Source organism: Lycorma delicatula, chromosome 1, assembly GCF_047948215.1.
Source record: "Lycorma delicatula isolate Av1 chromosome 1, ASM4794821v1, whole genome shotgun sequence".
Lineage (NCBI taxonomy): Eukaryota > Metazoa > Arthropoda > Insecta > Hemiptera > Fulgoridae > Lycorma > Lycorma delicatula.
This window is the reverse complement of record NC_134455.1, coordinates 189,038,905-189,054,154: the sequence shown is the minus strand read 5'-3', so window position 1 is coordinate 189,054,154 and position 15,250 is coordinate 189,038,905. Positions and strand designations below refer to the sequence as shown.

The 15,250-nt window shown below is 30.3% G+C and overlaps 1 protein-coding gene across 9 annotated transcripts in view; it reads right to left on the bottom strand.

The window, feature by feature from the left end:
* The window catches only part of Crag (DENN domain-containing protein Crag), a 213,106-nt gene that overhangs the window by 32,263 nt on the left and 165,593 nt on the right, over nt 1-15,250 (bottom strand). For all 9 annotated transcript variants that reach the window (XR_012756753.1, XR_012756750.1, XR_012756754.1 and 6 more), the window contains 5 exons: nt 13,689-13,903; nt 11,692-11,890; nt 6,734-6,870; nt 4,965-5,164; nt 2,796-2,969 (listed from right to left, as the gene is read on the bottom strand). Coding sequence is in view for 5 of the 9 variants with exons in the window: in XM_075368648.1 (XP_075224763.1) it covers nt 2,796-2,969; nt 4,965-5,164; nt 6,734-6,870; nt 11,692-11,890; nt 13,689-13,903 (925 nt within the window). In the remaining 4 variants the exon portion in view is untranslated. The remainder of the gene's footprint in view (nt 1-2,795; nt 2,970-4,964; nt 5,165-6,733; nt 6,871-11,691; nt 11,891-13,688; nt 13,904-15,250) is intronic.

The following is a 15,250-nucleotide window of genomic DNA, read 5'->3' as shown; positions in this document are numbered from 1 at the left end:
AACCATTTTTACAGCTTTACAAAGAATTTGTTTGAGATATTCCAGCAGATTTTTTGTAACAAGAGCATGTCTTTGAAGGAAGTTGTGCGTCCATTCCGCCCTTGGCATAAGAATATCTTTTAATTTTTTCAGGAATCCACTTTCTTTCCTGTTACTGTCTTTGCACCATCACTACATACTACAATATATTCTGTCCAATCTATGTTATAGTTTTTAGTAGCTTCATTAAAAACATCAAAAAGACATTGACCTGTTGCATGACCAGGTATTAATTTGCAAAACTAACATGTTTTTCTTGATTGATCTGTACCTATTTCATTCATATTTCACAAGACATAAGAACTGAGAAATGCTTGCCACATCTGTTGATTTATCAAACTGAATACTAAAAAATTCACTTGGATTAACTCGCTGAATTATCTGATCACCAACATCGGCAGCCTCTTACTGTTTTGTTAGAAAGCACAATTTTTTTGCATCTTCCACCAGTTAAACCAATGACCATATAAATTGCACCAGGCAATGAGGTTTTCTGTAACTGTATAAGATTTGGACATGTTAGCTACTCTTAATGCTACGAGGATGCTTCAAGTGTTCTTTTATCAGTATGGCTTGATTTACAAATATAGAAGCTTGTTGATTTCTCAAAGTATGAAATTTTCTTTTGAAAAATTCCAAGGGTTTGATTTTAGGATCTTGATGTTTAGTTTCCAAGTCAAACATTTATATTATAAATGTTATAAATATATTATATTTAATTATAATTTTGATGGCTTCTTGCTTTCATCGGAAAGGACTTGAAAGCAAACCAACATTCTGTGCTTTCCATCCAATTAGGTAAAATCATAATTTAAATAACAGGCATCAAGCTCAGGTTAGCTGGGATATTTATTGTTAGGATGAGAATAGATGTGCAGAGAACTCTGTGATGGAGTTGTGTTGTGGGAGAGTATATGCATTGACCTTGCTCCTGAAAGTGGACCAGAGCAGAGAGAAATAGGGTATATTTTCATTAGAGGCTTATTAAATTTGTGAATGTTTCTTGATTTTTAAGTAAATCAGAGGACTTTGAGAAAGTTAAATTGAAGGAGAAAATTGTCATTGTTGCAATCAACACTTATTTTGTTGGTATGAGGATAGTATTACATAAGTAATGATTTTGAGTGCACTGTCTAAATGAAGTTAGATATAGGAAGAGTTTTTGTGTGAAATCTTGAGTTAAAGGAAGGCACAAGGATTGCACTTCAGTGAATCTGCTTATTTAATAGTTTTTGGTTGTAAACTATAGTAGGTGGTCCGGGCTGGAAAAGGCCATATGATGGTGATAGTAGATTGTGTAAATACACTGATGTAAATGTCTGCTGAGGCACTTGTATCAGTGGCATCCTGACAAGAGGCCAAACCGATATTGTGTTATTGTATTATGTATTGTGTTATTATGTTGGTCTAAAAAACAACCTATGTTAAAGCTCATCAGGGCTAGAAATGGAGGGGTGGTGTGGTGACCATGATCGTCACAAGGCTTCCCTTACAGAGGATCAGGTTTCTGTCACTGTACAAATTTGTCTTAATAATATTCATAATAAAATGTAAAATACATATAAAAGTTTAAAAAAGAAATAAAATAGCAAACAAGTAACAAATGTAAGCGAAATAAGACATATTGTGTGAAGAGTATTATTTATAGAGTATTGTGCCAATTTCAGTATGCATGAGTTTAAGAAATTGAGAGCATTTTTACTGAAAAGCAATTATAAATATAAACTACCAAATTACTACCATGCAGGCCTAAATTGTTTAAGAAAGGTATTATTATGTAACTTTTATTCGAGGGCATATATATATTTATGATTCAAAATTAGTAATTAAGGAGATGATCTGGGATATTAATATAACAAAAACGATTGCTATGTCCATTTTTGTTTTTAAGATTATTATCGCTAGTGAAATATTTTGCACCGACTTCTGCTCCAAAGGTAAAGTAAACTTGTTTTGACTTGCAAATTAGCATAAAATAGGTTCATGTTATTTCCAATAGTGTATGAAAATAATGGTTTGTGAAGTTTATTAAATTACCAATAAAAATTTATAAAAAATTTAATTCTGAAAGAGATATATGTTAAAAAAAAGAAAATAAATATAAGTTTCACAAACATGTTAATTAAAACCAAAAACCACATTACAAAAAGAAAAAAAAAAAAACAATTTCAAACAAACAAAAATCTTCTTCATAGGGCTCACTGTTGAAACATTTAATTACTGATCTAAATACACATTAAAAAAAAATTAAATTTAAAAAAATAAAAACTACATTAACAACTTTTCTTTGCAAATGATTTATTACCAAAATATTTACTTATGATTAAAGTTACTGATTATGATTTTTGATAATAAAAATCAAAAGATTTTTTTTATAAGGCTAATTGCATTTCTCATGAATCGTAGTTTTGAATTAAATTTACTAGTTTTGAAATAGCATATTTATTTCCCTAAAATATCTACCATGACTTTAAACTTTTTACAATTTGGTATTCCTCGATCTGGATATTTATCATAGTACTCTCCAACTGCATCTATACTATATGAATAAGTTTACATTATAAACATAACATAGATTTATGTCGAAAAAATTCACAAGAGTCTAAATCTGGAAAAGATATAACCAAATGCATTGAAACTAATTCTGAAATCTACAGAAAGAACGGCTCTGCTAAAAGTGAACAGCTGGAAATAAGATTAATATAAGTTCACAAATAAAAATGGTAAACCATACAAACTGATTTTTTTAAACAGACCTCTTCATGTAGTCTTGGATTATCCCAAAGCGTACGAATAACAACATTATTATGATCAGCATTAGCCCATGATGGATGAAATGAAGACTTTTCTCTATTATTAATGACACTAGCTGAATTCAGACAAAGTCCAGGTAGATGTGACGAAACATTAATCCTTTGGAATATCCATACCTGAAATATGCATATACACACATAAATGTACACTACACTACACAAACTTAAAAATGTAAATAGTTGTTTTGTAAAATCAATTTAACAAATTTGATATAACAAAAGAATTTGTTTTAGTGTTTCCAAAACATTACTACATGCTTATGTACTGGTCGAAATACACAAATTACATTTTCAGAAATGCATTTGATGATGATTTCCATATAAATAGAGAAAGAAATAATAACATATTATATGCTTGTGTTATTTTTAGTTATTACACAAAGAGGGAGACAGGCAAAATGATTGGACTGTTTTCACAAAAAAACTTATGAAAAGTGCATTACCTGTACCAGTATAAGCACTTGTCAATTTTCATCATAACAGCAAATGTATCAGACAAGAACTCAACATGTGGTATAAATAGTAGTTATATCATTATAACCTAAATGTTGACCAATATATTGTTACCACATAAGGTCTAGCTTAATATCAGCGGATGCAATGCTAGCAGCTTAGATGTCAACAGAAATACAGTATACATATATGCTTGCACAAGCATCACTCCCACCAGGAAGGTGATTGCACAGATCTCCCACTACTTGCAGGCTCCAATAAAAAAGCTAACACCAGAGTGAATTTTCAATTCGTCGGTAACCTCCCACCTGGAGAAGACAGATGAAGTTCCCTGGCTGGCTCAATGCAGGACCTCCTGGCAGATGCCAATATCCTCACTGGAGCAGCAGGCCTAACTGGCCTGTCGAGGATGCCACAGGGTGCAGAAGTTACCTTCCCGTCCCAGCTTGCCGGGCTTCAATTGCCCTGGCCAGTGGATTCAGCAGCAGGAGCTGGCCCAGCATGGGATTGCTCAAGGAGAACCACCTCGGCTACACCGGCAGAAGACAACCGACACTGATCTGACACTGCAGGGTTCTGGGAGCCACCATTGCCACACTGTAGTGGAGACCCAACTGCTGCTGAGGGGATGCTCAGTCTGATTTCAATGGATGAGCCGCAACTCTCCAACTACAGCCGAGTAGACATTGCCGGAGACCAGCTTCCGGACTCAAGAGCTCTTCTCATAGCTAACGCCATAATTCCCCTTTTCAGGGCCACCATTCCAGAAACCTCAAACAGCCCTTTTCAGGGTTACCTCAAGGTTTCAAATTACCACGAGTTGTTGAAGCCATTTGGCGACAACAGCCCTTCTCAGGGCTACTATAAGGTTTTAAAGTGCCATGTACTGTCGAAGCCATTCAGCAACAATGTGCAAAACAACAGTTATGGATGCAAAATGTTGTAAAACTTAGCAATTCAGTAATACTTAAGTTATGTGATATTTATGCCCTTAAGACAATAATTTTAAGATTGTTTCCTTAAAAATTGAATAAATTTTAAGGCAAATCTGACACTCATTATTACAGTAAATAAGAAAACAAGGAAAAAATATGTGTTTATTTAAAATATATATATATATTGGAAACATTTCATGATATTCAAAACAATTCTCAAATCTAAAAATTTAACAGAAAAACTAACCTAACCCGATACAAAATAACACAAAGTTATGGATTAAAAGGCACGATCTTAATAAAAGTTAAGTTAGAGTATTTTTTTATAACTTACGTTCATAAAAACTTGTAAAATTAATTACATAAAATTGGTCACTTCAACTTATATCAAAGTTTGTAGTTATCTCAAAAAGAAAGAGTATATGTACATACACAGACCTATAGTAAAACAAAAACCAGCAGGTAATGGTGTGTACCTGCTATCTCCAAATTAATATACGAGTATACAAGGCAGATATTAAATTAAAACATACATCAAATAAACTAAACAGACACAAAGAAAAAATTCCATTACCTTACTGAAATTATTTCAATTTGGAAATGAAGTTAATTTAATCTTCTAATTAATTTTATACGAGTATAAATTATATTTAAAGAAAAAAAATCTGTAAATATACATACTGAGTAAATAAATAACTGAATGATTCAAATTATACATTCTTACCATATTCCAATAAATAATAGGATGTTCATCAACAAATTTTGAATGTGTTAAACATGTATCACCTTCAGCATATAAAATAGATTCCAGTTCTTTTCGCAAAACTAATGGATTCAAATATGGAACTGTTATTGGTTCAAAACTAGCTGGTTCATCTTCTGTGCATGCACCTTGACTTGAGTTCACAGACAACGAACTTCTACCTGAATATAATACAGCAATAAAAACTATTATCTTTCACGAATTAAATGAAATATTTAATTATTTGTAAAAGGTTATGATAACTTCTATATACTAAGATAAAGATTTTGCTGACTATAGATAAACGACTGACTAACTGTATTAATAAATCTTATTCATGACATATATACTTACTGTTGTAAAATACACATGCAATTCACTTTCATCCACCCCACCTATCTCATATTAGCTTGTAATAATTTCATAATGCATTACTGACAACTACTTAGTAGTAGTTCACTTAAAATATTGTCATACACTTCTGTATTACTATTATTATGAAATCTTTTTATCTTTTGTATTATTTAAATTAGGCTATTGTTAACAAAACAGAATTCTTTTACATAAATCATACATTAATCTTTTTTGCTGTTAAAACAAACAGCTACTAATAAATTACAACTTAATATAAAAAAATTCACATTAGTACTTTACATAATTGTTTTCCAATCTTGAGTCAAACAATCTTCTAAATGTTTATGGGTTATAAATATTATAAAAGCTTTCTTTTTTCAATACTATATTTCAATTCATTATTTTTAAATTTATTGTGCACATAAATTACAATGAATAGTTATTTCTTATGAATTAAGCTTACATGATAAAATTATCTGGAAAAGTAATTCACAGTCAATATCAAATGCTACTACTTAATTAGATTAAATGACCAGAGAAGTTTAAGGTTAATTTTAGATGGAAAAAATTATAGAATGAATACAGCTACAGCACGTATATCGATAGTTCCATCATACAATTAAAATAGGATCTTAACAGATTGAGAGCGGTGAATGCTCTTCATTCAACACTCCAAAAACAAAATCCACTAGAAAACCATTAATGTAGATAATTGGAGAAGATTCAAAAAGAGATTAAAAAACTATGATACGACCATGCATAATTATAAATTAGTTGTCATATATTTCTGATTGAAAAATAAAAGCAGTGTTACAGTCAAAAGACTTTTTTAAAAGTCTTTGTAAAAAAAATATCAATTGGAATAGAGGTAGTTAGAAGTATTAAGAGAAGAAAAAAGGCAACAATATGAATGAACTTAGGGTGAAGAAACAACAGATGCTATAAATAAGCAACAGAATTAAAATCGGGTTCACTGAGGGAAGAAGAATAAAGCTACATAAAGGTTATCAGAGATTATAAAAAAAAATGAGTTTAGTAGTTGTAAATATGTTATGCAAAAAATATCACTTTTAATGATCTATATAAAAGAGTGAAATGTTCAGAATACAATTATGTAAAAGCTACACAAGGGTATAAAACAGAAATAATAATTATCTGAAACTGGATGTAAACTTAGTTTGTTTAGAACGATGTGAAAAACTTCATCTGCACATAATATTTAAGGCAGAAAATTCTATTCAACATTCAGAAGATAGAAAGCAAAACAACTAAACTAAAATGAGCCACTATCAACTGACCTCCTGTCATGTAAAGACTAATTAAAAAAGAACATAACAGTAGATTGATAACTTATAAAAAATAAACTTTTTAAAGTAATTAGGATAAAGAAATCATACCAAGGGGAGAAGAAGGGAACAGCCTATCAGTTGATAGCAAGCTCTCTCTGCTACCTGCAGTACACATAGGTGAGTTTCTGAAGTCCAAAACAGCTACACTGAGGAACGGCACAGTTGCCTTATCACAAAATTGGCACCTATAATATAAAAAAAAGAAAAATCCATGAAATGATGTATTTTAAAAATATGTGAAATATTTAAATTAAACAATTATATTAAATGAAATCAATTAATTTTTAAATTAAAATGTGCAAACCCTTTTCCCTTTTCAAACCATACTCTTAATTTATCAATTGGTTAACATGGTACTAGACATACATAAGACACACTAAACATATGGTAGCTCGCGCCAATTAGTTGGGCTTTCTCTGCAACTCTTATGTGAGAAATTGACTCCTTATACACAACTAAATTCCATCAAGGAATGATCTGTTAGATACATTTTTTTGTTACAAACTTTTCAAAGAAAAGTATGGTATTACTTTTGGTCGCAAGATGGAAGTGGGGATGAAAATGAATTTTCTTTATGTTTTGAGGAATGAGGAGTATGAAAATACCACTCACTTTAAATTATGGTTTCCTTATTTATTTACAGGTCTATGTATAAAATTTTGTGGTTCAAAAATCTCCAAAACTACTAGATAGAAATTTATATTTGCTGTAGTTGCACATGTGAAAATTTGATTAAAATTGGTGAATTACATTCAATTTAAGGATGAAAAATTTGAGCAGGGCAAGTTAAGTATGATTTCTTATGATGCTGTAAGTTGGAATGTTGATGTTTCTTTATCTGTAGTATTTATTATTAGCAATATTGTTTAAAATATTTAGGTAGCATTATCTACTTTGAGGAGGATCATGATGGCTAGGTAAATGTTTGAACAAGGCAAAAGAGAACACAATAAAATAACGAAAAGTTTATCTTCTTGCGCAGAACTGCAGAAATTTTCTTTTGTACGTTGTGTTTATTTAAAATCTTAGGAGTGTGCATTAAAAGAGCGTGTATAGTAAGTGGGATTTTTTTGTCAGTAAAATATATGTTTCTAAGGAAATGTTTTCCTTTCCAACTTAAATTAATTAAATATACTTATTTGGAAAAATGATATTTTAGAAGATTTAAAAGATTAATGAAGTTAACATTTTGAGTTCAAAATTTTTTTCTGAAACACATCTTATGATTGGGATTTTTTGTTTGCTTGAACTTTAAAAGAAACATTGCAAAAGTGTAAAAAAAGTAACTTCTTTTTATATTTTTCAAGATAATATCTATTAAAGTGAAATTAAAATAAATTTTATTTTTTAACGGATACTTTAAAAAGTCTTAAAATGACATAAGTAAATACTTGATAGTCTAACCAGAATCTTTTCTAGTAAAAATTACATGTCATTGATTACTTCAGCACAAAACTAACTAGGACCTTGATAAAAAATTTCCTTAAAGTAATGAGAATCTTTTTCATGCATTAATTATTTAAGGAAACAAATAGAAAGATATTTAAAAATAATAAATTAAAAAATTTATTTTCAAAATTAAAAAAATTAAACGATGCTTTTATCTGTGTAGATTAAATCACTGATGTTAACAGAACTCTTTTTACATAATCTCTAACTCAATACTTCAGCATGTGAGGAAAAAGCCTTATTATCCCTCTATATCCCTCTAGTATGATTTTCATCAATCTATGATTCAGTGGATATTTTTCTATCTATCTCTATGTATTAAGATAACTTTTATTGAACCAATATGATTATCTTTAATGAATAAAATAATTCTAGTAAAAAAAATCTGCATCTTCATCTAAGATGCTTAAATAGTTTCCATTAATGCTTTCCACATTATTTTTTTATTTATGGTATTTATTTATCACATGACATTGGTTTTACGTTTGTTTCATACATTTATAAATCAAAACTATTAATATGAACTTTAACAACTTCTTTTTTTATATAATTATATACAGGGTGATTCAAAGAAATGGGAAATTTAAAAAATTAAATAACGTTAATGAAAAGTTTTTTTTAGAAAATGAATTTTATTTCATGTAATTGTACAAATGTTGCCATTTTAGGATACATACATTTTAGTTTATTTTTTAAAGATGACATCTTCCAGGTGACCTCCTCTTCTACGTAAACACTCACGAAGTCTCTTCGTTAAATTGTTCATTTAACATAACATCTTTGATGGATGGTTTGAAGTAACATCTCAACTGGAATTTCCGCAATTGCTTCTTGGATCTTTGCCTTTAGTTCTTCCATTGTAGCAGGTCTACTGTGGAACACTTTGCTTTTAAGGTGACCCCACAAAAAATAATTGCAAGCGAGTAAAATTGCAAAAAGTAATTGCAAGTAATTGCTATGTAACGAGCCGACGTCACTGTAATCGCAAGACCGTTTTCATCCTCAAAAAAAATAAGGGCCTGTAACACCGTAAGATGACATAGCACACCACATGGTCACTTTCTGGCTGTGCAACGGATGCTGGTGTAGCTGCGTAGGATTTTCTTGTGCCCAGTATCTGAAACTTTGCTTGTTAACAAATCCACTGAGGTGGGAATGCGCTTCCGTCTGACATCCACAGTTCGTGAACAAACTCTTCATTATCATTTATCTTCTGAAGCATTACATTACAGAATTGTGCTTGCACAACTACATCGTTCGGTTTCAGTTCCTGGACGATCTGCAACTTGTATGGATGGTATTGCAAGTCCTTCACTAACATTCTTCGAACACTTAAACTATGCAATTGTAAAGATGCTGAGAGACGACGGATTGACCGATGTGGACTTCGTGTGACATTATCTTGTAAAGCTTGAACATTCTGTGGTGTACGGATGGTTCGCTCACGGCCTGGAGGTTTCTTTTTCATTGCCGAACCAGTTTCCTCAAAATTATATATCCATGTTTTAATTGCATGTGCTGATGGAACACTGTCGTGCCGTCCCAGATTAAAATGATGGCAAAATTCTCTACGCGTTCCCTACACGCTGTCATTATTTTTGTAAAACGCTTTGATAGCAAATGAACGTTGCGCACCACTCCAAGGATCCATGACAACTAAATGGCAGGTTAGGTTAGAGAGGCTGGCGCCACTTTTCAAGTGGTACTAATTGCCCACGGCTACCAACACAACTTTCAAAATTTCCCGTTTCTTTGAATCACCCTGTATTTTGTGACAATAGATGAAGGACTACAGTTTTCCATCATCCATCCAAGCAAATACTGGATAGTTCCTTTTTAATGCCTAAAGTAGGATAGATTTTGATGTAAGCTATGTGATATATTATGTACAAATATGAATATCATTTTATTTATAAAATTATTATTTGGTAAAGAGCAGATGGTTCAAAAAAGTGATAATTAAGGCAAATGTACTGGTCGGTTATCTGGACACCACCTATTTTTCACCATTTTATTGTCAAAAACTATTCTTACAACACATGTAAAACCTAAAATAACTAAACCTTATTTTCATTTACCTTAGTAACATATTAATTTCAGGAGGTCAGTAATCTTTATAGCTGCCAAATACCTCAAAAACATCATAACCTTTATTCAGCTGCCGCTACATAAACTTCGCCAAGTACAAATTTAAATGATGGCATGCCATAACCTGATGATTCTTATTTCACTACTTCACCAATTCCCACAACCTACCAATCGTTTGCGCAGAAATGCCAGTTTCAGTGTTAAAGAATTACACTTATGATTCACCTTAAAGTCTGAAAATCAGATGACTCAATTTCATCGAGTCATCTGGTTTCAGCACCGTTGGTTTCATTGAGTTCACTGGTTTGAGTCATAGTTCAGTTTCATGGCAGGCATATCACCTCCAATGAATCTGAATAAATAGTTATGCCTCGGAAATTTGGCTCCTGGATTTCATTCAATAATTGATATGACAGATCGCAGTAAGTAATCTGTTGGGAACACATACGAAAAACTCTAACTTTCTCGCAACACAAACCACTGAAAATCTACTGCAGCAACAGCACTCAACTGGTATTACTTTTTCCCTGCAAAAACATACTATAATTGACCTCAAATATTTTACCAGGACCACCTATCTTCTAATTCATCTTATTCTGCACTATTCTACACAAATCTCCTGTAAATTTATTTCACTCTACAATAGTTTCACGAGATATATCCAACTCCTGCTCATACCACTTAACCGAAAATGACTGTTGTACCCATAAATAAATAAAACATATGTAACAGTCAGAAACAGCAAAGTACAATTTTCAAACCAATTCCCACATCTTATGCAACTCTTGAACGACAACACCAACCCCCATCTGTTGGTAATGTACAACACCACTTGATGTCCATTATGATATACTACTAGCATTATACAAAAATGAATAGTATCTTCCTCAGTGGCTGGTAAATCCCAAATTTTCATGTCTTACTGACAACATATAGCAAAACCAAATAACACCAAAAGCAAGAAAATACAAGTTTTCAGGTAACAATTCAAAATCACGTTATTGCAAATAAATGGAAAACAATTATTTCTAATGAAATAATAATTTTCCAAGATAAAATTATCAACAAAAATAAATAATAATGCAGATAAAACCACAATATATCACAACAAACAGCGTGACATCCAGGTAACTGACAAGTACTAGAAAAATTATAAATGTTAAAATGAATATGTTTGCATATTCAGTAACTGAAGTTATGCAATGTTAGAATTCCTCAGTGGTTAGGTTATAAAAAATCCAAGCATCAAATGTACATTTGATGTTTGGATTTTTGCCATTAATATCAAAATGGAAGACAACTAGTTTTCTACATTTATGAACTTTAAAAGTTAAACAGTTCTGCAGGAAAGGTAGCATATATAATTGTATAAAAAAAATTAACATGACTGTAGTAAAATTCAAATAATATAAATACTACAATTACAACTAAAAATAAAAATATAAAAAAAAATTCATTAAAAAACTAACTTTGTATTTAAATTTGAATCCTCTGGGACCCAGCCAGCCATAATTTCTTCATCGTATAAAACTGAGGAACAGTTATGACATTTTGAGCAAGTAGTCATCGATATTTCTAAAGCAACTGGAGTATTAAGATCTCTTGTGACTTTTGGATACAATTTCTCTGGGAAAAGACACTGCTGTGATGACCATGCTGATGTTTCTCCTACATTAGCATGGAAACAATAACAAATTATTTTACATACCCTGCTAAAAAATATCATATAAAGTAAATTTATGTTATAGTTATAGAAAATGGATATTGAATATGTTACAAAAAAAAAAGCAAAATACTACAAATAATTATGATAAAAAATACTTTAAAATCGTGACTACTAGTTATGATAAAAAGAGTACCAGGTGCAATTTTAAGATTCTGACATTGTATTGGATATAAATGAACAAAGCTAGGCTTGGTTATGTAAACTTCTTGGAAATTTCTGAATCACCAAGCATGAACATATGAACTTGCTTGCTTACAATTGCAATATGAACCTGTAACTTGAACTGTGTGCAACCAAAGTCTCAAGAAATCAATTATATATAATCAATTATATACACAAAAAGATTCAATAGGTTGGCCAAAAGTGATGTAGGAATGAGCCAAGAGAAACTTTCAAGTACTGGCTTAAAAAGTACAATGAAAGGACTGAAATATTCTCCATAATTTATTTACATTCATATCTAAATTCATCTCATGAATCAGACTACCAATGTTAAGATCTTTTTAATGTTATAAATTATCTGTCTACTGTCATGATAATGCACCATCCTAACTACCTACCAACTCTCACCAGCACATTATAAGTTCTTCAACTGCAGTCTGCAAATGGATGCTAACCCCAGTACTCTCCTATTTAATTTTTTTAGAGCATATTTTACAACCAGTAAAGACAAGTTTTCAGTAAGGTGGAATAAAATAAAATAAAATGAGTGAGGCAGCCCCTCCTCTACAAACCTAAATCAAAAAAAGTATAACTTCATTCAACATAAAAAAGATAATTAAATATAAGTTGAAAAAATACAAGCATCATGTTTCTGACAAACATGATTATACTTCAGTCTTTTTGCTTATTATTATGAAACAGATTTAGGGCCAATTGTTTGTCAATCTAAACTGTGTTAACCTGTCTCATCTAGTACAATAGGTGTACAAGAAAGTTTTGGTGAATATCAGCGCTTCTTGCAAAACAATAATCTAGCAAACCTCTCTGTTATTTGAATTGGCAATGTATGTATCTCTCAACTTTGTTTTAAACAATGTTTATTGTCAAGATTAATGTTGCTGGCAGTTCTCACAACTGTATCTAAATCCTTTAATCCAAAAGAGTTTTAAAATTATTCTATTTACTATATTATTATTTAATAAAATTTCTGAATTCCTAGTATCCAACACATCTTTTTGCACTTGAAATTTAACTTGTTTCTTTTTATTTAAATATGGATTTTCCTAATTATGTAATAAAAATAACAAAATGTGTTTATTAGGATCATTTGAAACATATTGTGTTTAGTTACAGACTAGCAACCTACTGGTCATTCATATTAAAACTCAAGAATCAGAAAAAAATGGTTTACTACTAAACAATGATATAACGCTATAGGAAATATCCCATCTCATGAATTTTGTCCAGTAAGAAAATTATTACTTCTCCAAATCAGCTTTATTCACCTGATCTAAAACATAATTTTTTGCATTTTCAATGAAACTTAACTATCATGAAAGAAAACTGTTTACAATCACTGGAGTCATCTGTGATTCTGTGAAGCATGGTTCAAATACACGACAGTAACTTTATTGAATTTGAATACTGTTATAACAGTGTACTTCAGTAGGTTAATATGTATTTTTCATAATTAAATAAAAACTATGTTTTTTATACATTTAAAAATAGCAGTAAAAAAGATTTCTATTTTAGGTAAGTAAAAAAAAATCTAATTACTAATATAACTGAACAGATTACCCAGAGGTTGCAAGTTAGATGAACTTCCTTTCCGACTGGTGTCACTAAACAGTTCCATTATATTCTGTCCCATAAATGAACTCCAATTATCGGCTACTGCTAATGGTGAAAATTCACTAGATATTTTCCGTCTGACAGGTGGTCCATCTTGTTCCCCTTCAACAGACTCCTCCTCTTCATCTCTTTCCATGCCTGACAAACCAGCACCACCTCGCCTAGATAAATTAAAAAAACAAAATACTGTAGAAAAATAAAATATTGTAAATTGCTATACAAGTATAATTAATTCTTAAACAGTACGAGATATATAATTTAAAAATTTATTAGTATTACAAATACAATATAAATAAAAACTTAACTAAAAATGCAATAATTTAAGAGGGATATAACATAACATAGTATACAAGACTAAATTAATGTTAGAAAAATTAAACAATGGAGGCTAACCATTTTTAAAATTATTTTCTCTTAATTTATTAATAGAATTGCAAATTGCTATACAAGTATAATTAATTCTTAAACAGATATAAATATATATATATATACACACAGGAATTAAGCACAATTTCTTCTTTACCACTTGATATGATTAGGAAGGTTTGCAATTCCATCAACCAGTGTTATCAGCAGTGCCTGGACAATCACAGCCAACAATTTGAACACTTCTGATATCCGACAAGCTTCTACATTTGTATAAATTAAGACTTTGGTGAATGAAATTTTGCTATATATTCATAACTGTTTGCATACTAGTTATACTAGTGTGAAAAACATTTTATGGAGACATCCTGTATGTGTGTATATATTTTTTTGCTTGTAGTAATGGTTACTTAAAACTCAAGAATCCTTGGACTTATTAAACTGATACTTTCATAGTTTTTATTTAACTTCAAGGATGGTTTTAAGATACACTAAGCCTTCCATTAATTTATTCAACTTTAGTCCACAGCTGCTACATTTTTTCTTTTCTATGCTTTGTTCAACTATAGTTTTTAAATTAACATTAAAAAAAAACTACTAAATTTTTTTTATACACGCCTTGTGATAACCTATGAAAAATATGATTTGTTTGAATGCTCAGGTGTTTTTACACTACTTTGATATTTCTTTTATGGTTTTAGTTTAAAAATATAAAATTTCCTTGTTTTAATCGCGTTAGATAATTTAGGTTACATTAACATTTTCTTTATTTATATACGGGAATAACATAATTTCTGCAGACTTTTATTTGTTTGTGAGTGTTACAAGCCTTTTTTAGAATATTTTTATTTCTTTTATAATTAGCAGGTTATTTTTAAAATTTCTTCTATTTGAAATATTTGTGTATAGTTTGATTATCTTTAAATTAAAGAAAAAAATGTTTAATTGCATTTCAAAGTTTTTTTTTTACAACCTATAAGTTAGAAGTATTTCACATTTATGTGTATGTAACAATAAAAAAGAAATTATTATTTTAAGAAAAGTTATTAAATTTATAATAACAATAACAGATATTGGAACAGCCTACCATAATTTGTACAAAAGATAAATGCAGCTTTGCATTTGATAATCAATTTCAAGTA